Genomic DNA, 25233 nt, shown 5'->3' with positions numbered 1-25233 from the left:
CGGTCATAAAGGGACTGGACCGCCCTTAGCAAAGGGCCCTGGACCCCATACTCCCAGAGCACCCCCACAGGAAGCCACGGGGCACACGGTCAAACGCCTTCTCTAAATCCACAAAGCACATGTCAAGTGGTTGGGCAAACTTCCATGAACCCTTGAGCACCCGGTGGAGAGTGTAGAGCTGGTCCAGTGTAGAGCTGGTCCAGTGTTCCGCGGCCAGGACACTGTCCTGGAATAGACTTTCCCAGGGAGACCGTAAGAACACACCCTCAGATCCCACTTCTTGAAAAGAGGGACCGCCAGCCCAGTCTGCTTGTCCAGAGGTACTGTCCCCGACCTCCACGCAATGTTACAGAGACGTGTCAACCATGACAGTCCCTGCACATCTAGAGACTCAAGATGCCCAGGGCAAATTTCCTCCACCCCTTCATGGTGCCTTGCCACGGAGGAGCATGGCAACCACCTCGGTGACTTCGGCTTGGATGATGGACAAGTGAACCTATTTCAATAGGTTTCATCATTTAAGTCATGGCCTAGTGTAATGGAACAGAGTACCTTAATTTTCAAGTACAATTTTACCTTCAGTTATATCTACAAGAAGAATGTAGAGACAAAACAGGTAGGCTACGCATTGTTTACAAAAATCAGAATCCGTGCAGTTCAGTCTAGTCCTTCAGTTTAGTTCTTTCTTAAATGGGAACTGGACATCAATGCATACAACAACAGTATTTTACTACAGAGATCAGGAGAAGCATGCGTCACGGACTGACTGATCTTCACTCAAATAACAAAACTGGTATGTGGTAAAGCCGATGTGTCTCATAGGCCACAGAATCTGTTGCAGCAGAAAAGCTGCCAGTGCAGCATGTTTATGAATAATAGGGCTTCATATGAGGATGCCTGACAGAAAACTGAGCGAGGCTGCATTACTCACATTACATAATTAGATATATTTTTCATCTGTTTCCTAATATCAGTTTGATTTGAGAAATGATTATCAGATATTTTAAAGTTACATTTAGTGAATTTCTGCACTAACCTGAATAGCTGCAGTGACAAAAGGGAATGAAAACACGATCAAGTCACAAAGCACTTGAGCTGCATGATAATGCTTTACAATGAAATGATTAACTGTTATCAAGAGAGCAATTTACTTAATATATTTAAATGCTCCAGAATCACATCATCAAATCATGTTGCATCATTGCATAAACAGCTCAATGTGAGATTAATAAATTATTGATCCATGGCCAATTACCTCAAATGGTTTCATGAATGAAAGCTTATCGAGAAAACAATACATTCAGAATAATGTCCAATTAGAATTTGGATACGTTGCATCTCCAATTAATGGAAATATTAAATTAAGCAATTTATCTAATGTCTCGTTCAGCACAGTAATGGGTATATGACTCATAACAGAGTGCTGCACAGCACTGTCTGGATGGTGACACAGTTTTGGGCTGCCATCTGTTGAAGATCATTTTAACCAGATAGCTGATTGCTTTCTGCTGATATCATGTGATTGTTATGCATGTAAACAGCATCAGAGAAACCCGCCTCTCCCTACTTTCCTGACGTGCATGGTGTGAGTCACAAAGCCTGAGCATCTGTTCAACTCTCCATACCTAAACATAAGTACATTATTATCAGCACAGCTGTATGAAAGAAAACATCTCATGCTTTGGACTTCCAGAAGCATTGTAACATGTAGGGAACACTGGGGTAAGATGAGCCCTTTTTTCAGAGTTAGAATCACTTCATCAGGGCATCATAGTTTTGTCACTAACTAATATATCCACATATATTTAAGGATGTTGTGCATCCCTTCAAACAAACACACTGAGTGTAAACATAACTGTTGAGATAATATAGCACGTAACAAAAAGTGGTCTCATGTCCCTTCTCCCCACCTTCACCCCACCCTCACCTTCTCTCTCCCTAAATAACCATCACTTTTTATTATTGTTGCATATTACTGCTACACTGCTGTTTTGTGAAAAATACATTTTCATGGCAATGCCGTAAAGTGCGCCGGGGACGAGAACATTAACAGCTGTGTTTTTGGGAAGAAAACTAGAACTGAATCCTTGGTCCAGAATCCTAGTTCCCTGATGTCCTTGCTAACAGTAAGGTCAGTTATGGACGAGTAATCATTCCACATATCACCATCCCTCCCTCGATCCATCCATACTCCACCTGTCGAGGTAGCAGGGGAACACAAACTGCTGGGACCTCCTTGCTGTGCCACCAACTCTGTATGGTTTGGGGAGTTTTGGGATTACATCACATTTTAGGAAGAATCCTTTATTTTTCTCTTTGAAAGTAAAGGTGGGTTTACCATAGCGTTCTTTGCCTCTTCTCGAGAACCTACACTCGAGTTCATTGCCTTCAATCTTCTCCAGCAAGCCGATGTAGCTGTCATTTCTTGGCCTACCGACTTAACTTACCCCAGAGTCATCATTTGAACTTTATTCGTCCCCACAGCTAAAATGGTTCACTTTAACGCTAGGTTTTTGACCTCATATTGTCGGTCATAGATACCACAATTGATGTATGAAACCAATTTAAAATGATCTATTTTGGCCTAAACACAATTCTCATGAAACTTATGATAGACTAAATTCACTTTCAAGAGTGAACTTTTTTTTTTTTTTGGATATAAATATTTAACCACTTTACACGAGGTTCTTATCGTCACAGACTTCACGATGCCATGCTCCTAAATATTTGGTCACATGATCAACATTTTTTACTGTTTCCTAGCAACAAGGAGTGGCTGAACTTACCCTTTGCCTCAATATACCCCTGTCTCCCCTACATACAAACACATTCAGAGGACATGCACTTGCTAAGAGTATAGCTGCAGCCTTAAAGGAGGCAAAAACTGATTGAAGCAAAAGATTCCTTGAATCCTGTAACATGAATTGTTACGGACTGATAGTAGCACAATGTGGCGAATGCATTCACTGATGTCACTGTATGGAGCCCGTTCTTCTATGATTGAAGCCAACAGCTTTTCTTTGAGGTGCTGTGTGGTGTTCAGTTGCAAACAGTTTTCTTGAACTGTTTGCTGGTATTACCCAACTTTATATTTTTTGTGATAGGGTGCTTTTGGGTGTCATCTGACTCATAATATGGTACTTCTCTATGGCTCTGAGCTAGTATTGTGAGTTCTGTTTTGTTGTTACCTGTCAGAGTATCTTTTATTATTTTAAGGCTGTACAGGATAACGTCTTGTCATCATCATAACCTCTGAGTCACTTTATCCCTTCTGTACCGTTTTTTTTACGCAAATAGCAACAAGTTATTTATTACTCAAAATATCAACTCCAATGGACAGGTTCTAAAATTATACGACTACTTCCCACATACAAAAGCTTCGGGACTAAAAATTTAAAGAAATCAGTTGTCAAGTAAAACTGACACATTTGTCTTTCATATTTTGGAGTATGTTTTTTTTAATGAAACTGTGAACATATCTTATTTAAACTTGAAAGACAATTTTTCACATTTAGCCTCAAGTCACTGATATTAATCAAAGAGAAAATAAGAGTACTGACTCCATGCATGCTGAGATCCCTTGCCAGGCTGCACAGATTCATATCTCGTCAGTTGGATTAAGAGACAAGGACTGATTAGCATACCATTCTATCATGCAAACAGCCTTTTGGCGTTTGAACCCCCAGTGCAGTAAAGTTTCACTCTTTGGTAATCAAAAAAACTTTTCCACTTATACCATGCAGCGAAGCCTCGATACATCTAGACCTTTACGTCCACTTTGTTGATTTGGTCTTTGCATCACTGTCCTTCCTTTGGGTTCCACACCGGATCATTGATCATGGGTCCAGCTTTGACAACCCATCTTTTTGCTGTCAGTTTAGCCTAGTTTTGTGTGTGTGTGTGTGTGTGTGTGTGTGTGTGTTTATTAGTGTGTCTTTGGGGTAGCGATCTGTCCTGAAGCTGTTGCTCCAGCTGAGTTGGCAGCTCTCATGCACCATGGGATCATCCTGGATAGATGCCGTTATTTATGCAGCGTGTCTAAACCAATCATCCTGACACAGATTTATGTAAACACAGCAGTTTCTTGGCATCCGATGAGGTTTGCACGCTCGCACTCATGCATGCATGCATACACACACGAGGAGAAAGCTAAAGATATTGTTTTCTTTGGCTCACCCTCAGTGGGCTCCGTGCAAAAAAACCCAAAATGCAAGAATATATTTTGGAAGCCTGAAAATGGGAAGCTAACAGGTCAGAGAGGAAGAGGGGCAATGAGGCAAAGATAACAGATTAAGAATCTGTACATGTATCTTTTAAATAGTACTGTATTCTTCAAGTATGTAATGGTTGTAATTAAGTTTGATTTTATTCTATTTGAAGAAAGATGTAAACAGCACATTTTGCTATGATTACACCTTTTATACCTTAAAGGACACATTAGGGTCACTGGTTTAGCCCAGTTACTGGTTAACTGCCCATGTAGTGTTTGCAGGTTTCACTCTCATTCCTGATGCTGTCTGATCCATGATGTCATACCCCTCCCCCAATCTCCAGTCAATCTGAAGCAGTACTAAGTAAAGGCAAAAGCCCCAAAAGAATCTAAAGAAAAATTAGACATACAATTATCACAAAACCACAGATGCATATCAAACATTTTATTGATCGTTTTTTTTTTTGTTTTTATAAAATTCTTTTACAAAAAAAAAAAAGTGATTTTTCCTCTATCTTTCCATTTTAAATCTCTATAAAATTAGGTCTGTGATTACAGAAGAGAGTGAAGGGAGCAGGGATAGATTTGTGACACAATCCTGTCTGATGAATATTTGAATGGGAGAGAACTAAAGTGTATTTGTGTCTTACATGTATTTCTATATTTGAGACAACCAATAAGAAAACCTCCCAAGTATAGCAATACAAGGCAAGAGTTCCTACAACAGAAGAGGCAGGAATATCAATATGAGATGTGTGGAGATAAGTCAAGAGTACGATACCAGTATAACACTGCATCATATAGGGAGCCAATATGCTTTACTGAATATTGATACAGAAAAAAAAAACAAAAAACAAAAAACAAAAAAAAACAATCCACATTGAAATGAAACACAAGGACCTTTTTCTTGCACAAGGCAGATGAGGGGAAACATTTCTTCTGAAGGCACATCAATACATAACCCCCTGCCCTCTGAAACAAAAACAAGAAGAGGAAGGGGAAAAAAAAGAAAAAAATGTCATCTCAAATATTGCACCAACGTTCTTTCTGAAATGTGTTTCTGTTTACAACCATATTCAGTTGTCTTGATCACATTGCGTTTTATAATTCTAGGGCTGTTTATTATCCGTTGAGCTGATAGCACATCCTCAGAATTGACAAATATCACACATCTCTGCTAGGACTGTTCTCTCTCTCCGCCCTTTCCTCTCGTCTTTCTCACACATTTCACTTTCTTAACGCATTAGGAAATCATTTTAATGAACAATGTCAATATGGGAATGCATGGCATTCCTCATATGATTATACAAAATAAAAGCATATGATCCATTGGCACAAGTTGGGCTGACGGGTACAGAACAGTTAAAAAAAGTTTTTTATCTTCTGAAAGGAAAGTGAAGCAAACAGAGGAGGCGTCGGGGCAGCTGTGATTAGAGTTCTATAGTCATGTTGAAAGGCTTCACAGGGATCGTCATCGTCATGCATCAATAAACTTTACACTGATAATGCACAGCGATTTTAAAGACAAGTGCACGCAGTCAATATTTTTAATGATGTGTCAGGTAACCTGATATGACGAATCGAGTGTAAATGAAGTGAAGGGTGAGTGGTCATAGAAGTGATGGAACCAAAATCCTTTTTTCATCCATCTGCAACAAACCCGATGTCACGTTCCACTCACACTTGGCATCCAAGCACAGCCTGGTAGTAGATCAGAAGCTGACAAACCTGGCTGCGTGTGCCAAGCTGAATTGTGAAACATACTGAAATCCTGGTGAGACATCGTTTTTTGATTTTCAATGTGGTGCAATCACAAACTAATCCCATTCATCTGTGATGATGAGAGACACAAGCTGGTTTACTGATATTTAAAAAAGCCGTCTAATTGCACTCAATTTGTGTTTAAGACTGAACACAAATGTCCTTCCTGTACATGTTGAAGCATGTCTCCCATTAGGATCAAATGTCTTCCCTGTGCTTTCTGACAGCGTTACTAATGCTCGATGTGGATTCTTGTCTATCTGGGTTAAACAGCCAATTAAAAAAAGATACCGTCTTTGACGCCAACAAGCACCGTCTGATGCTCCTGAAGGAAAGTGTTAGCTCATGTCAAGTACTTGTCAGTTTTTGGTCTAATTGAATCTATGGAATTGGAGGCAATAATCATATGTAGTATCTCTTGCTAGCAAACCCTCAAAAGATGTATTTCCTAGATTTCACAGTGGTTTGTGTTTGAATTGGCAGGTTCAGCCCCACTAACAGAGGCAATTCTTCTGAGCTACTGTTCTTCAGGCCAGCACTTGTTCAAGTACCGATTCCAGCTCTTTAAATAAGCCTTTATGAAGGAAATAAACAGAAAAGAATTTTTTTGTTTGCTGAAATAAAAAGGCTTTTGCAATTATTTTCCCACAAACTAAACTAATAATCAAGCTAGTTGCGTAAGACTGTTGTGGTTTTATCAGGAATTCTTTGAGATGGCACAAAACGACGATTTACCTTGTTGAAGTGAAAAAGAAATTTCATTACATTTCAGGGAGGAATGCTGACCTGAAGAATTCACTACAAGACCTGTTATTCCATCGACGGTAAAGAAAATCACAAATTATCCAAAAAAAAAAACAAAAAAACAAAAAAAACAAAGCAGCAAGATCAAGGTGCTCGTTCTGCACCAAATCCCAGTTCCCAACGCCATTAGATAAACTTGAGGCACTGTGAATATCACATCAACGATCGTAACGTCTCAGTTCTGTCATTTCTCTCCTCGACCACCCTGCTAGTTAAGACAATACACAGAGAGAAATGCTGGCCATTTGTTCACCGTATAGAAAAAATAGCTGGACACATTCCAAAATAGTGTTATCCTCTTCATAGTCAGTATTATCAATAATAATATGCTGTCAGCAAAAAGGTTTGTGGAACCTGTGCAGACTTTACAGAGCAGAAAAAGTCTTTTGAACCAGTTTGGGGACACTGAAGCAGCAAGCTGGGATTTCCAACTCCATGACTTTGACTAATTCAGTTCAAAGTGGAGGTGGCCTTCAGTTGGTGGTAGACTCAGTGTATAGAGCTGGACCCGTGTGCTTATCTGTTCCCCCAAAACACAAAAGAGAAAGAGTAGACAGGAGAAATAAAGGACGACACAGCAGAGGAGAGCAGTTAATGTTTCCCATTTGCTTCTCCACTGATCCGTCCCAAGATATCCTGGAAAAGTTCCATGTTTCTTTAAATGTCCCCCCCCCCTTCACTCTGACTTTGTTGTGTCAAGTGTTTTTTTTTTTAAGGGCGGGGGCTCTGGAAGGTTATAGCCTCTCGATGTCCCTGTATTTCTTCCGCAGAATAGACACCTGGTCTTTGAACAGCACTGGGTCCAGCCTCATCTGAGAGTGGACCAGCGGCATGGTGCCAAACCAGCTGGCAAACTTGTTCATGCAGGTCTGACGCTGGGCAAAATGGTCTGGGTCGGCCCAGCGAGATGCCCGGGAGCTCTGTGGAGGGAGAGGGAGAGAGAGAGGGAGACAAATGAATAATGCTGTCATCTGTAATGACTGACCTTTCAGAGCCGGTTGCAATTACTCCCAAGTTGATTTATTTATTGAATGCCATATTGCGAGAAAACTAATTGCTGTTCAAATGTATAAATGGCTAACACTATTAAGGTTTAAATGGTATGAAGTATCTAACAGTCATTGGCCTCTACAGATATCAGGTTAACACAACCATGTCTATTCAATACTGAGCCTCTGTGTGAAGACAATAAACAAGGATGTGGGCTGTGACATCAACAGCAGGGATTTGTTAGTCGCTATAATTGCAAGTTACTTGCGAGGCAGCCCTTGTTGGTTGTTCGAGATACAAATGAAGGTGCTCAGACAGATCGGACACTTTGTCCATGAGTTTAACCAATATTTGAAATCAAGTGACGATGTGTGCACGTTTATTTTCCCACACATAAACATGACTTGTTATGAAATCGTTATTTTGGTATTTGACCTCCTGCATCAATTCAACTCCACAATGAAGAACATCGGTAATCCAACGGTTACTTTTACGTTGGGTTTTAGTATGTAGACATGACTCAGATGAAAACTCTAAATAAGACCAACTGTTGATTCCTCCCTGAGAGACAAAACCAGCCATCAGTAAAGAATCCCTTGTACGCTTCCTGTTCGACCTTCATGCATACGTTTCCAGCCTCACCTGTCCCATCATGGTCTCCTTGTACTGTTTCTTCTGGGTGACCTTGATGGGTGGAAGTTTGGAGACAGAGGACACCAGAAAATTCATCAGAATGTCTTCGCAGTTAGACATCTGGTCAACCATGGCCTTCAGACTGGCTGGAAGGTAGGAGGTGTACAAGTAGTGGTAGTACCTGAGAGGGGAAAAAAAAAAAAAAAAGTTCAGGGATTTAGCTAAACTGAAACAACAATGGAGTGTAAAGGAGTGAACTACAAGACAGAAGCAGGGCGGGGTAGATAATGGTCGTATCTCTGTACTTGTGATAGATGGCCGCCCCCGTTAGGACCATGGAGTAGTCGTTGGTCCATTTGGAGGTGTAACCCCAACGCTCCTTGTTGCTGTCCCAGAAATGACTGCGGGCTGGGTAGCCAACGATGCGGTCTGGGAAACTCTGCCACACAGTGAAGGCGAAGTCAACCTGGAGTGAGATCAGAGGGGAATCAAAGAGGCAGAAGACATGAGGAGGCCCGCAAACCAAGAACACATAATCCCAGGAACATTGGCAGAGTGTAGTCGTAATTCAAAAGATGGTTCCTCTGACCTCTGTGGTAGACAGCACGGTGTCCTCATCCAGACTGAGTACAGCATCAGTGGGGATTGTATTGTAGGGAAGAAAACGGCTGCTTATAACCTGGAGCCATTTACAAAGACAAAAAATAAATAAATAAAAATAAGTAGTGGCTGGAAGGGAGTAAATAGCTAAAAAAACAACCAGGGTAGAAACAAAGTCCATGTGAGGTAACTCCTGCTCTACAAGAAGCGTCACAGGTTTCACATCATGCTACAGAGTTGTTGCTGCATTTTACAGTCAGCCAAACATGCACACCGACATAAAACAGATGGCAGCAGGAATACAGCGCTCCACTGATGAAATTTAACCACAGATAGAAATCTACACGCAGCAGAGCGCTTTCTCTCCCTGCAGCCTCTACTTTCTGCCAAGGAAACATAAAAAGTGCCGGTTATTCTTCTGAATATACCAAAAGGCTTTCTGTCAGTCACAACTACAAACACTAAAGCAGACACATCCCTCTTATATACTTTTAATTATTCGGCTGTTCTCAAAAATATGCCGTCGTGTTTCTTGAGTTTCAAGAGTGCTGACAAATAGCGAACAATTAATAGGTCTTCTTTTAAAGACCTTTTAAAATTACATTTTCAAATTGGAACCCGGACACATCTGGGACTGTGTCGTACAATAATATCTGAAGTGCTCAAGTGTCTAAACTCTTCATAGGAGCAAAAGCTTTCGAGGCCGCTGCATTGTTCAATGATTCTAAAACTCATTACCTGCAAAGGGCAGTTTGAAAAAAATAAAAAAATGAAAGTAGAGAGAGCCTTGAGACATCCTCAACGAACAAATGAGCACTCTGATCTATTTGAAATGTGGTGAGAAACACTGAACTGTCTGCGAGTTGAAAACGAAACGCGTTTTAACGTATTCATCTGGATCCAAGTTGAAGCCTCTGTATGGAGCGGGACATCGCCCGATGACAGAAGCGTACCTTGCTTTCTCCTTCTATAACGATGACGGGGACAGAGGTGGCAGGCCAGCGGTGCTTGGCAGGGAGAGGCTTGTCACAGTTCCACAGAACGATCACCTGCACAGAGGGGAAACAGGTGAAGCTTGCTCATCATTCTGAAGGCGGCATGCTCATGTTCATCTGCACACCCACTGTATGTACGTGTGTGTTTTAACCCTGTTGAGATATTTATAAGCTCATTAATGTTTCACGTTCCCCGTCTGACTTAGTTGAAAAAGCGCACAATAAAGCCTCGATTCAATCCAGAGCCAACGTTTGATTAGCTTCCTATTCAAGTGAAAGACGACAACATGCAAACTGTTCGGGAGATCTATTTTCAGAACTGTCAGCCGCCCTTCACAAGAACTACAGAACATTATGGAAATCAGCAACAGCTCTAAACTCGGAGCAGCTCTCATCTTCTGTATTGAAACTATGTTAAGTTGCATCATCGTCCCTTTTCAATCAAATTCACTCAATTCAATTTAACTTGTTACAGCAACACACTATTAACTGTGACTGTTAATGCTTTACAGTGTTCCAGGTGCACTGTGTTATTACATCTGCTGAGAGAGGAGCGTCTGAGTGGATCTGTTGTGAAATCATCAGAACAACCTCCCTTCATCCCCAGCGTGACAGAAAAAGGTATTTCAAGAGCAGTTTTACGTTTGTGATGCGGTGAACCTAAACGGCACAGTGTTCTGCTTTGCTCCATTTCTGTGTAACATCGAAGACTCTTTATGATTCCCTTTTTTCTTCCTCGTTTGATAAACTGGCTCGTGAAATTACACTTCAGTGGGCGATCTACTCACATCCCATTAGCACATTCAGTCAATCAAACGATAACTCTGTGAGGTGCCATTAGCAGCGTGTGGTGCGTTAGCTTTTGAATTACCTGAGCACAGTACTGGGATTTGGCCACAGCAACAAGAAGCTTCATGACCGGCTGTGACTGGGACACCAGCGGGGTCACCACGTGAATAATCGCGGTAAGCTTGGGGTACGGCTTGTTACCTGAGAACAGCAGAAACACGACAAAGATGAGATAGGAAGCTTTTTTAACCTTTAAAAGGGGAAAGTATTGTGAAAATCCACTTTTACAGTGTTTTTGAACATTTATTTGGGTAACCTGAGTGTCTACTGACCTACAAAATGTGAAACAAATCCATTTGTTTGTGTGTCTGTTTAAGTCTTAGCACACAGGGAAAAATGCTCTGCTTCAAATTTTCCTCAGTTTGTGACGTCACAAGTTGGATTCTGGTAAGAAAATCCCCTCCCCTGGTATCATCACCTCCAGCCTAGAGTTAAACTTTGGTGCGCGTCCGCCATTTTTATCGTCTCTACAGATGAGTGATGTCTACCAGGAACACTCAGGGGGAGTCTCATTGCATTTAAAGAGACAAACCTGCTTGATTCATGTTATATTTGGACCAAAGCACAACACGGATGCTTTATTTAGACCACAGAGACTGTTTGAAAAGGTGATAAAAGCGTATATTATGTCCCCTTTAATGTAAGATATAAAGCATACAAAGTTTGGATGTACAAAGCATCCGTGTTGTATATCTGACTGTTTTCATAATGCCCCAACTGAATCAGTCAAAGTCTGTTGACATGTTTGAGTATCCTGTAGTTTGTGCTTGTTACCTTCAAGCTGTGTTTACTCAGCATTCAGTGTAAGAGAGAAAAAGGTCTAATAAGGCCGAGGAGAAAGGTGCCAATTAAAACAAATCCCAAGGTGAGCAACAAGCCCCATGTTCGTCCAATTAATCACAGCACAACAACATGGCAGGTCTAAGTGGTGAGCTTCGTTGTGACGAGTCATGAATTAATAAAGATGGACTGCCTTAGTTATGGCAATGTCACTGAGTCACATGTTAGTTTGAGGATTCAGCAGCTGCCACACACCAGATGTTCGTGAGCTGTGTGATGAAAATCAAACCTCAGGGTGTAGCGTTAACGCTGTTTGTGGCCGACAGCAGCATATGCACGTATAATGAACTGACCGAGCTTGGCGTAGTAGAAGGGAAACTCCCCCAGGTGTGTGGAGTACTGAGGCAGAGTGAAAAGGCCTCCAGGCAGGCTGTTCCACATCAGGTTACTCCTGGAGGTGTGCCGCAGCACCCGGTCCTGGATGATCTGCATGAATAAGGGAGCGGAGGAAACACACATTTATGTCTTCTGTGAAGCAGTCGATTTATAACGAACTCTCTTAATGTGACTCGTAGAGAAACAACACAAGTCCAAGATAAATCCTTTGTAGAATCAATTGGAAACTGTAGACAGGATGCCAGTAGGACATTTGCTTCGAGCCAAGATCGTCCATGTCATTACACTTCAAATTCAATTAAAATGTCCCTGACTCTCAACATGCAAGAGGAGTCTGCAAACATCTGAAACGGCTTTACAAGTCACATGAGCTGAACAACAACCTTTAACTTGGGTAATGGTAAGTCAAATACATAAACGTATACCAGTTAAATTATTGTAACCTCAACTTAGCTACACTGGCTTTGCTAAATACCCCCCTCCTTCTCCTGCACATCACGAGCTCCACAATATAACCCATCACATTTCAGTCACATGACTAGTACCTCCACTTCAACACAATGTTCAGGTGAAGGGCACCAGCAATTCCATTATTCAATAAATCAGTTTTTCTTCAGTCTTATATTACAAACAATGTGGAAGCAGGTTTAACAGGCAAACACAATCAACTGCTTCCTCTCCCTCAAAGCTTCATGAAGACTCTGCTACTGTGAGTGGATACCTTCATTAAATATTAAACAGTCTCTGGAACTGTGATGGAGCTACACAGCAAAAACAAAGCCTTTTTAACTTCTGGTAGGATACAGTGCTACTAAACAGATACTTGAATGAAACCTCACCTGGTTATCTGAACAATACTTAAAGTCACCTCAGGCATTCAAACACAGTCTTGTACTACGGCATGTGTTGGAACAGGCGGGGGGGAAATACTGAGAGGGTAAACAGATCGAAGATCAGCTTCTTGGGACTGTAACTTCAGCCTGCTGACATACAAATCCCAACTGTGCAGTCCAGTGATCTGACCTCCTGGAAAAAAAAGGGCCTGTGTAACACTGTCTGAGGACGACCTGCTGTCAACCATAATGCTCATGAGCAACACAACAGCCAAAAATGCCGACGCTTATCTGAGGGAAGGAAGTGACTAAAGAAACATCGGGTAGGCGTTTCATGATATTAAGTTAGAGGTGCACTGCTGAGAGAGGCTGTTTAGGAGGACATGCACGTATTTCATTTGTATGCATTTGAATTCCTTCCTTTACTCACAGCCTCACACATCCTGCCTCCTCTTTTAAACCTCTTTTTTTTTTTTTATTCCACCTTGTTTTCATCTTTGCTTGTTTGTAATTCTAGCCTGAGAGCAGCATCATAGGAAGGAAGAAAACAGACAAATGTTATCTGACAGGAACAAACTACTGACATGATTGATAGCCAAAGCCACACAACGAAAACAGCCTCACCAACATCACATCAGTGTTTCAGAGCAGACATCATCCCTCTTGTTTGTCTACAGAGCTCGGAGAAGTTTCATTTTGTCTGCGGCTGCACACACTGCACCTCTACGCTTTACAGTGCAAAGTCAGTAAATGGGTGAGACACTTCAAAACGCTATATTTGTGTATCGCAGAGTCGTACGTGTATGATCATGAAAGCGTGTACCTCCAGCGTGGTCAAAACTATCTTCTCCACAGAGTTGAAATAAGCCTCCCACAGGAACTGGGTCTGCTGTCTCAGCGACAGGATTTGATCCTGGTGGATGGAGCGCACTGTTGAGGGAATCTGAGACACAAAACTCATGGGTTAGCATTTAGCATTCAGTGGCTCAAAGACAACCTTTGGTCTACACTGGAGACTGAGAGCTTTAGAAGATGCAGTCTAAATCTATAAATTCAGACCTTCGCTCGGAAAAGAAAATGTGTCATTAGATAAGAAATTACTCAGTCAAAGTTAATTTTAACAGGCAAATATACAGCTTTAGCTCGTCTACGCTGTGTCAGAAAACTCTTCAGGAGATCAGGTCTGATGAAATTGAGGTCAACAACACTGTCATGCTCGAGAAAATAAAAGATTAGTAGGCAATGTGGCAGCAATGTACAATGAGCCTTTCTTCCGTTTGTGGTGACAAAAACCTCTACAGGTTTTTACCTGTAATAGCAGCCTTTCATCCCCGATTACAGCCGCTGTATTCCAGTCCATAATCTCTGAGAAGGGAAGCTCCCAGCCGTTACTCAGCATCACTGGCACACAAGCCGCCTGTACGAGTAACACACAGTTAGAAGACAGAGTTAGGAAAGCTAGAAGCCATAAAATACGATAAAAACCGCAGAGGGGAGAAAGAATAACGTGACATGGCTTATGCCATCGCTGCACATGGCAACTCATCAACACATTAACTACAGAACCACTGTAGCAGCTTGATGACTGACTGGAGGAGAGAATAAAATCATCAGTATGTTCTGTGGAGAGGGAGACACTTTATAACTTGAACATCAATATAAGCATAGAGATGAATATCCTTGTTTCTGTGCCCTGGTTTTTTTTATTCACCCATTTTTGTACACAAACTGGTGTACATCTATATATTATATAATATTTCTGCCATAAATTTAATTCCTTAAATGTTTTGCAGCAACCTGCCGGCAGTGTCAAGCCCTTTAATCTGTTAAGTGTGGTGCCATTCAGTGATTGGCCTTGGTCACCACGCATGCACACACAGCACAAACGCTCCAGCATCAAGTGCTGCAGTGCCCGTTTAATCTCCTTGGTGTCATTAGCAAAAGGCTGCAATCTGCTGAAACGCTTCCATGTTTTCCCCTACCTATCTGCTCGGAGCAATCAACTAGAGACTCCTGGAGCTCAATCCTCTCATCCCAGCTCGTCACATTATACACACACTCAATCCACACAGGACAAACATTCATTAATTCGACTTGATGCTGTGCACGATCTACATTTTGCAAACACGTGCAGCAGAGGATGTCAATGTGAGTCCAGCCTCCTGCTCGTCAGATCACCTGCATGGCACAACTTGATCCTGCAGGTTTGCGCTGCACGTCTTCTGCTGGAGGTCAGCCCTCCTCATGTCACATCCCAACTCTGGACTTCTAACACTGCTTACTATCTGCTCTGCTCCTCAACTCCTGTTGAAGGCTGTGAGAGCAAAGACTCACTAATACCTGGAGGCCAGTGTCCAGCCCCTCCACTCCAGCTAACCCTTGCTGCACGCTATCCCACCTGCAGCTGCACTGGTTTCTCCTCCTGTGAGGACCTGCTCACAAGTCCAGTCTTACCTCGACTAAATCCCTGCTCTCCCGAGGTTCAATTATCTCCCCATTCCCGTCAACAAACAGTCCCATTCCGACTCCTGGTGTAAACTTTTAAGTCCAACTCTGGCTTTAGAATCGTGGGTTGTCTTAGGGCACCGGATAGCCTAGCTGTCATGGTGCACACTTCATGTACAGAGGCTATAGATCTGACCTCGCCCTTTTACTGCTTGTCCTCCCCCACTCCCTCCTTGTAACACATCCTGCCTCTCTTTAGCTTTCCTGTTTAATAAAAAGGCAAAAGCAATAATAAATCTGTATTTCTAAACTATGTCTTTGTTGTTTTCTGTATTCTTCTGTTTATATATTTGGATTTTTTCGTTGACATGGGACGTTTCTGGGCGGGGAGGGGAAGTGGTTTTCCCCAGCCAATGACAGTGTGCAGGAGCTTTTGAGACTGTATACAATTCAGCGATAGGACGCCCATTCAAACTAGTGAATATTGACGATGGGGACGAAGCAGCAAAGAAGAGAGAATCTAAATCACATTGAGGTGAAACTCAGAGTGAATGAAGCGCAATCATGAAAGATGGTGAACCTTAGTTTGGCTTTCATCTGTGGACACACAGTTGGACAGGCAGCGGTTAGCTTGTGCTAGCTTGCTAAATTTGATCAGCCTTCCACTCTTGAATTTCCCTCGGGATCAATAAGCATTATATCTATCTATCTATCTATCTATCTATCTATCTATCATTACAACAAATGTAATACTCTCGGGTAGCTTGCAGTGTAGGTACAAGCAGTAAACGTAGGCAGTGTATAACTTTATAGTAGTTATGTATTGTGTACTTTTTGAAGTGTAGTGCTCTTACATTCTGTCTCTTATATCGCTGTATATTTGACTTCCTAACAAAAATGCCGTCTCTGTTTTCTGTCCAGCGACTGCAGATGTAAATGAGCTCATAGTGGCTGCACACCGTCTCCGTCAAAATAAACAAATCATGTGGCGATGAGCCCGGGAGGAGGGGCCCAATTTGAATGGTGTGTTTACAAGCTTCAATGAACATTGCTACTGACTCCACCTTTAACAGACTGGCCTCAAACAACTTAATTCACCATTTAAATGTTCCTCTAGAAGTCTAACTGTGGTCTGAACAAACAGTGCTGTCACTTTAACATCAGAGCTTTGTTACAGGGCAGATCTCGATTGGAAAAGTGCTGTTGCAGAGTCGGCAGCAGAGACTCAAAGAAGGAACTGAAGAGAAGAATAAAAAAAAAACGAGGCAGAAGAGACGACAGACATTGAGTCAGCCACAGCTGTAGCAACCCTAACACTGTGACTGGCAGAGAGTGAGAGGGCTTCTGGGAGTTACCCATCATATCCCTTTTTCCATTCTCAACCACTGAGCATTAATAGCTTTATTGTTGAGAAGAGAGCTTCAGGCTGAATCACTACAGCATGGCTTGAAGCAGGATTTTGTCTTTTCGTTCAGCTACAAACCAAATGAACAAAATGTACCTAAATATTAAGACTCTAAACCTGAAGCCTAAAGCACTTTAAGCGTCTGAATCTTGAACAAAAAGTCACGTTTGAATCAAGAATGGAATATTTGTGAAGGAAAAGAAAAGGCATACCTGTAGCATCAATCTGCTTTGATTTATTCACTTTATATTATTGGTTCGTAGCAAGTGACCGGAGTTGCAGAGAGATTTAATGTGTAGCCAAACTCCTGACTCACCATTATGCAACTTATGTAACAGACTGAGGTTTATAAACAGCCAAGCGCAGTGTTAATGAGCAACATCTGTTTGTGAGTCACTGACCTGCAAAGCCTCTAAGAAGCGAAAGGAGCCCAGCCGTCGTCCTCGAGGTACCAGACAGAACGTGGAGTTATAGAGCATTTCTCTGTAGTCATACCTGCAGGACGAGAGAGAGAGAGAGAGAGAGAGACACAGAGAGAGAGAGAGAGAGAGAGAGAGAGAGAGAAGAATGAGGACTTCATTCTTCTATTCCACATTTAAAATACATCTTTTAAGAGAAGACACACATGTTCCATCAGTACATTTGTTTTTTGTCTTTAAAAATGTCAAACAGACTCATTGTTCATTGACGCACAGGCTTCAGAGCAGATAAGCCGCCTCATCTCGACAACGAAATACCTGGAAAGCACACATACTTTGAGGGAGAGCCCCCCTGCTTTGATCTCAGCTCCCCTCTCTCTCTCTCTTTCCATCTCCCAAGCCATCTTTAAACCCTTTGCCCTCTCACCTGCTCATCTCTACATCCCTCCTTCCTTCCTCATTCCTTTCATCCAATCTAAACCTCAGTCAGCGCTTGCTTGGATTAAGGAGCTGCTTGGAATTCCTTCAGTGTGGATTTTATACCTGTCCCAGAGTGAGTGCATGAAAGGGTGTGCAAGGTTTCCATGCAGCAGCAGCAGGTTTGATTTCAATAGAAAGCATTGAAAGTCGGCATATTTTATTCAGAGTGATGGAGATGGCATTCAATGCATACACGTAACATCCACATATTTTTAATCACTTCAAAATGTGATCATGCTTTCATTAGCTAATATGGATGTTCATACCCTCAACTCATGGCACTTCATTAACCCCCCCCCCCCCCCCCCCCGCCTCCTTTACTCTAAATGCAAGTATCAAGATTTATCGTGCATCGCTTTCATTTTGTTCCCGTCTCTCACGTGTGCACTGCTGAGAGTTTGATCTCCAAGTAAAGCTGTAGCATGGGGCCAGTTCACTGCAGACTCGATGCTTCAACTCATCCACTTTCTTTTCACTCGTCAACGCAGACAAACTCGTTTTCTTTCAGGGACATGGACTGAAGTATATTTCAGTGACAGTTGTTCTCCTCATTTGAAGTACTGCCATATATTTACAAACAAGTGTGCTAAATATAAATAAATGCTACAGTCAGTGGTGAATGTACGTAACGTTATATATATACTTTACAGTCACTGACGTGTGCTACATGAAGATTAACAGGCATACAATGCATTAAGGCTCGGGTTAAGCTTGATGCCTTCTAGAGTCATTCACAATAATGTGCACACAATCCATTATCAAGTGTGTTGATTTACGTAAGCTGCAGTAAATGATGCTACGATCTTAAATGCTGCTCTGAACCGTTATCAAACAACAATCTGTCACGTCATAGCCTGACTATCACAGATCCTGTGAGGGCTATCATTAAGCATGAAGAACAAATAATCCAGCCAGACGCACATAATAAGCGACTGCTTCGCGGGCCAATGAAAAACTAAAGTATAGGTTTATATGTCGCCCTGGCTCGGTGTAAATCTCCCATGCATCACGTTCGCCGTCGATGCAAACTCAGAGCGCACCAGATGTTCCTCTCCCTGCATACCTCCATTCTTCTCTGCTCTAACAGATGGCTGCCTGTGGGGAGAGCAGACTCCTAGTATGCTGCTGCATGTCAGCCAAGACATTAACGACGAGTGCTCAAACTGATTTTCTTCATAAACCAAGTCCTGTCATAGTGGGTCTTTTTGAGATTGAACTGGAAATGCATGAACGTATTAACCAATTGATGGCAGCGGAGGAAAAAAAAAAAGTCACGAGTCATTGCCTGCATTTAATATTTGTCGATTGGTCAAAGCTGTAATCACAAGCTCAGAAGCTCTCACCTACATGACTGATGATGGAGCACACATTTGACAATACTTAAAAAGTACAACGACAACACAGGGATAAACTGTTGTCTCACAACTCCTTTCAAAAATGGCAACAAAATATCAGACTCATCTATCCTCCTAAAAATGTGCGACTACGTGCTCAATTTCATGGAACTTTTAGAAAAAGAGTAAAAGATTTTACACTAAACATTTAGGAGCTTTAAAAAGGTTGAGGCTCCAGACTTTTAAAGGTAAAGGTGGTAAACTGAAAAGTGCTCACAGACTAATCAAGTAACTTTTAGGAAAATGAAGCCTGAGCTCTTTCTACGTCTCCTCTACTTCCTCTGCAAAGTGGAAAAACTACAAAAGTGTCTTTTGAAAGGAGGACTAAATCAAGGAGCTCAATGTGCTCACTATAGCGGATATCATCGAATGAATCGCTTCTCTACTTTTGATCATTTCCGTCCTTCTCTTTCCATCATTATTTTCATTATTAATACTTTAAGCTTTCTGTCTAAAGCGTTGAGAATGAGCATGTTATCTAAAACACTCAAACAATGCCTCTTGTATTTCCAACGTGATGGCGATGTCGTCCACATGGGCGCTGGGAAAACTTGAATGGACTTCATTTCACCCCAGAAACGTCTTCTTCATTGGCATTATTTTGACAAACGCAGCATTATCACTTCAACACAACTCAGATCAATAATAAGGACTGAATCCCCTGCTACACGTCTCTGTTTTCTACAGTAAGCCTCTCATTAGGACAAAACAGAAAGGATGCAACAATCAAACAAACGTGCACCATCGCCTCTTCTGATGCTGCTGAAAGATCGACTGCTGTGCCATCTTTATATGAACCTTTTCTGTGTTTCATTAAACCCCATTTATAAATATTGTCAGGCAGGGATGCAGTGTGATACACAGAAAGAAAAACAAAAAAGATAACAGGAAGTGAACTGAGTCCAGAAGAAAAAGATCAAACAGTCTCCTAGCAACAAGAATGGATGGTGTTGAAAAAGACATGCACAGCTCAGTCAAAGAGGCCGAGGAGACGAGGAAGAACAGCCAGTGTTTGTATCTGCGTGAGAGACCACACACACACTTTCTCATCTGTGATTTGTCAATCAGGACCTTTTTGTCCCGAACCCTCACATGCAAAATGAAAAAAAAAAACACATTCAGAAAGTCCTTTCCTTTGTTAAAAAGGGGAACATCTAAAATGTAAATAGGATATTTAGAATGTATTCTTTGTTTGCAATTTGATCATTGCTTTAGTGATTAAAGCCATACATACAAGACTCCACAGTTCATTTAAAAAAAACCAACAAAAAAAAAAACGAACGTCTGAGAAAGCTCAGTGGCCTAGATCCTCGTACATTGTCTCATTTTGTGATCACTTTGATAGCAAAACAAACTTTTCTATGATTTTATCCAAACTGAAAAGTGATTTGGGACTCAATGTGCAGTCCTACCACTGAACGGGTGCATTTGATTTGATGAAAATGCTTAAGAATGTAAAAAAAAAGGAATTACAAATTGCATAGCCTGGCTCCAATAAAACACAGCGCTCAGTCCCATCACAGTGAGACGAACCTCAGGAGGCAGCTGTGGCACTGTCCCGTCACACACGGGCTACGGTTCTTATTTTCGGCTTCCTCTTTTTTGGGGCCAAGTTGATGGGCAGTGGGCTTTGTCTCCGACTACGAGGTTTGAGCCAGAGGAATTTCAGCCTGAAAGGCACCGGATGAAAGTTAGTGTCATCAGATGAGAAAGGAAAAGATGAGGAAAACAGCAGTTGACAACCACATGTCGTATCGAAGCCCCACACAGCCAAAGCCACTCACAGCAAGAATGTCACACTCCCACACGACGCAAAACACACACACAAAGCCTCCTTCTGATCATCTCAACACACTGCAGAGAGAGACTTCAACATGTCAGGACGCTACCAGTCATGCTCCCTTTGTTTCGTTTCTCCTGACTGGACTGCACACACAGAGGCCGACATCATGTACACAACACAGTGACAGGCGAAAAGGGGAGAGGAAACGAGCAGGTGGTCCAAGCCTGAAAGAAAACGCTTCCTAGTTAAATAGATGAACTTTCTTTCCAATAGACAAGCATCAGATCTGTGTGTGTAAAGAAACCACAGTTTGCACTACATGACGGTTTTGATCTCACAAACACAATTAAACAACGCTTGTAACAAAAGGTTAATAAGTGCTCTTCATACACTTTTTACATGGGGTTAGTTATGCTCCAACATTAACCCTCAGTCGATCTGACTCTCTGCACTAGACTTCTTCTACTTGTTCATATTCAGGATACAAACTGAACACATTCAAACTTCTTGGAGGATTTATTTATTTATTTTTAAATGGTGGAAGTAGAAACACTGATGTTCATATCAATGAAGCTTTTTAAAAACACAAAGCCTTAAACTGTTTCCTGAGGGCACCTTGATCTCACTCATCTTCCCCCGGTTAATCAGTTCAAAGGCAGCTTGATAAAACATTTACAGGCACACAGAAGGGGGTCTCAAGCACTCCCACAGTTCGACATGACCCCGGGTTAATTCCCCTAATTATTATACTTTGAATCCCCCCCCCCCCCCCGCTCTCTCTCTCCAGGATAATCAAAAGGCAAGAAACCTTTCATGTCTACAAACATCCCTCCTCAGACACCAATCAAATCCGCCCTCGATATTAGTGCTCCAAAAAGATCAACACACACTGACCAAAACTCAACCTAGCTAGCTAGAAGATATTTGGGCCATGTAAAGAGTTGATTTCAGCTCACTGAATCCTCCGGGAGTGTGGAGAAAGTCTTTTCTCACATCTCTCCATCAGCATGATGAGGCTGATGATTAGGACGCTTTGAAGTGCCCTCTGGACACCAAACACAAGAACAGGGGAACCTTGGAGATAACGAAACTGTTAACTCTTGTTAATGGAAAGGCCATTACAGCTGGATGTCAGAGCTGACTTGTTAAATCAGACAACATAAAGACGATGGATCAGGTTTCATCATTTTATAGCAGCAATCACACAGACCGCCCCTGCCCACACGAGGCAGACTGGGACTAAATAAAATGAAGTCCTAAATGTCTTTCCAGTCTTTAAAAGGGATTTTTGTAGAGGATTTTTGTAGGTCCTCTTATCCAACAACATCTCACTTTGTCATGGTTTTGGATCATTGGTCAATCGATCAACTATTCGGTGGTAAATGATTTACTCATGAATAAAAAACAAACTATTCTCTGGATGATCAGTAAGCGAGTCTAATTCTGAACAAAGGTGGAAGTGGAGCAGCTTAATCTAAGCGCTCCCTGATCTTAAAGGAATGCCAGCAAGCAGCCGCTAACTGACTCCTGCTGGTGCTGATGTCTGAGTGGCTGCTCTGCACGAGAGATAAAGTACAGGTCAGGAATGTCTCTGATCCTTGGCCAAGCAGGGATGGATGGAGGAAGAGAGATAGAGGGATGTGAGAAGGCAGATAGAGGGGAAGAGGAGAGACTGATGAATGAGGGGGGGAGGAGTGGGATGAAACGGAGAAAAGGAGAGTGTGAAGACTCGGGGAAAGTTGACCAACACAATTTCGGAACAAAAATCTGGATCAATCACAGGTTAATGATTTGGAAGGCACATCCACATGCAGTCTTGCCTGTATGAGGTTTTGAATATACGAGCACGTGGACGTCAGCTTTAAGACCTCTTCTTCTTTTGACGTCAAAGCACCGTGACAATTTAAGTGGCAGGAAGAGGACGGCTTCGTAATAGCTTTGCTTGGTTCAGTAGAGGAGATGTTATCAACTGAATTTGATATCAATGCATCATCAAAGTCCCGCGCTGTGTCTGATCTGATCCATCATGCTGAGAGATGGAATTAGGCAAAGCCCGACGGCTGAAGCCAGCCTCTGCATCGATTTAGAGGTCTGTTTTAAAGCCTTCTCTGTCTGTGCGAGGGTTTGACTCAGGACAATATTGAAGAGGTAATGCATCAGTGGAACTGCAGGACCGTGTGCCTTAGCATGTGTGTGATTGCATGTGTGCTGGCATGGTCTTTTTTTTTTATTCTTTTTTTTAGGATAAACGGGGGAAAGTCTTATGCAAGAGGGACAGAGGGAGGGATAAATAGTTAAGAGGGAGAAGAGAAAATTCTTCATGATTAATGTAAGATGGGAGGTTAGGGTTAGAATGAGGAGATTTCGGTGAGGGTGATAGTCATGTGTTGTTCCATTTCTATCTGCACAGATCAAGTTAAAGCTCGAAATAAGGAACAGAACTGACGACGCTTTAATTGCATCTCCAGAGAATTGTGTCTCTCCAAGCGTTCGCCAAATACATACCTTCACTGTAAATCGAGATCCCAAGAACACAAACAGTTCGACCTAAAGGGATGGTAAACACGAGGAGGAAATGTGTGTAACTACTCTAAAACGCCACATGAAATGTGTGTGTGTGTGGGGGGGGGGAGAAGGGAGTTTATCCAAACTGCTGATGTCAAGCAGCCACAAATGCACTGGGAAACAATCTGGGAAAAAACTGGGAATGCAAGTGCAGAGTCGGTGTGAAGTGAAGTGAGAGAGGAGCTGCTTCTTCTTTTTCTGCTGCAGAGAGAGTAAATTAGTGTCTTGCCAAGTCAAGCCGCCAAAAACTAAGTGTAAACACAGTACTTTAGCTCTCAGGAGAGAAAAGATGATTACCACACAATTACGAGACCACAGAGGGGAGAAGGCCCATTGCCTCCGTGACAGAAAGAGAGATTACAGGGTGGCGGCGGTGCTAATGATGATGGGGGAACGAGAAAAATACAGCAGTTTGTCCCAGAGGACGCGCAAAATTGCAGCAACGAGCAGAAATGTTTGGCATTTGGCTCGCGTTTGTGCATGCACTTCAAAATGAGAGATGAAGAGATTGCCTTATTTATTGAGCGCCTGCTGCCGGCTTACACCGTATTTTTTTTCCTCCTAAAAACGTGAAGTATCAACATCCAAAGGAGGTATTCAACAAGTTCCTCTTCCAGTACAGGAGCACTACACTGCGATGTTTTGGTTCTATAAGTATGCATCCATATTTTCCTGGCAGCAAACACAAGCAGGCCTGTCAAAATCATTAAACAACTAACACATGATCAAGGCTGCCAATATCACTGGCTGAAAACAGAGACATTTGATTTTGGTGACGTGGCATTTACAACCTGCACTGCTCCACAGTCGTTCTCATCAAGGTTTAAATCTGAGCAGAGGGCGTCATTCAACACCCGACACCCCCCCATGGTTAACCCCTGTAATAACTCCTCCCCCACGAATGTGACGACTGTGGGGGAGGGCAAGTCTTAATCCTAATACTGATGACACACACCTTCACATGTACTGACTATGAATGAATACAAATGTGACCCCACAGAGCAGAAGGAACTTTTATCATCATTATCCTGATAATAAAACATCACAAAGCAAGTCCCAAGAAAGTGCTTTTAAAAGGAAGCGACTGATTCTGCATGCCTTATATTTAACAGCATGATCATATTAAAAGGTAAAACATATCAAGTGAATGGTTTACACAAGCCTGCAAAACACGTTTAGAAGAGGTAAGCAGCTCTTTATTCTCTTTTTTTTTTTTTAAATCTACAGTTGAATATCTCAAATCAGGATCCCGTATTCAAAGAAAATATTGTAAACCATGTTATTGGTTTAACACAGGGTGGAAAATGTTCACACAGCCTTTAAAAAAAAAAAACAGCTGAGGTCAGAGCGAGGTCAGAGGGAGGACAGGCGGGATTGACGTGGGTTTAAATTACTGCATGCCACTTCAAGCACAATGACACACTGTCACTTTCATTGTGCAGGACGTGCACACCAGATCACCACATGTACACAAAGCAAAACAGCTGCTTTGGTACAGTCGTGTTAGTAACAATAGTGTGCAAACACTTGTCATAAACAACAACTTTAAGCACTTTACATTGAAAAACTTTTCCTAAACAATCAGGGCTTTTTTTTAGTAAGCAGCCAAAAGCATCTACATCCTCCAAATGTTACACCAAAGGACAAGTTTGACTGATCTCTGGCAAAGTTAGATTGCAAAATGTCGACTCTAAAGTTGCTAAATTCTTCTGTATTCTTGCAGGCACAACGGTCCAGCACAAAGCTTTCCAATCTGTTTATGAAAATCTAGACCCGCAGTGCTCGCTGCTGCAGGCAGGTAATTAGTTTGAACAGCAGGAAAGATCAAAAGGCTGCACTTCCTGTTTTGCCTCCTGGTTGTGACCTCACAAACGGAAGTTACAATTATCGC

The 25233-nt window shown here is 42.1% G+C and overlaps 1 protein-coding gene across 1 annotated transcript in view; it reads right to left on the bottom strand.

Moving 5' to 3' along the window:
* Positions 1-4643: 4643 nt before the first annotated feature.
* LOC306823911 (exostosin-1a-like) overlaps positions 4644-25233 on the bottom strand; it is a 33315-nt gene continuing 12725 nt past the window's right edge. The window contains exons 2-11 of the mRNA XM_079343842.1: positions 17103-17196; positions 14161-14268; positions 13675-13794; positions 11976-12108; positions 10865-10983; positions 9952-10047; positions 8988-9077; positions 8704-8864; positions 8408-8579; positions 4644-7695 (exon numbers count right to left, since the gene is read on the bottom strand). Of these exons, the coding sequence (XP_079199968.1) occupies positions 7510-7695; positions 8408-8579; positions 8704-8864; positions 8988-9077; positions 9952-10047; positions 10865-10983; positions 11976-12108; positions 13675-13794; positions 14161-14268; positions 17103-17196 (1279 nt within the window). The 3' untranslated portion in view covers positions 4644-7509. The remainder of the gene's footprint in view (positions 7696-8407; positions 8580-8703; positions 8865-8987; positions 9078-9951; positions 10048-10864; positions 10984-11975; positions 12109-13674; positions 13795-14160; positions 14269-17102; positions 17197-25233) is intronic.

Source organism: Symphodus melops (assembly GCF_947650265.1).
Source record: "Symphodus melops genome assembly, chromosome: 5".
NCBI lineage: Eukaryota > Metazoa > Chordata > Actinopteri > Labriformes > Labridae > Symphodus > Symphodus melops.
Note: the sequence above shows the minus strand (reverse complement) of the source record. Positions and strands in the feature narration are given on the sequence as shown.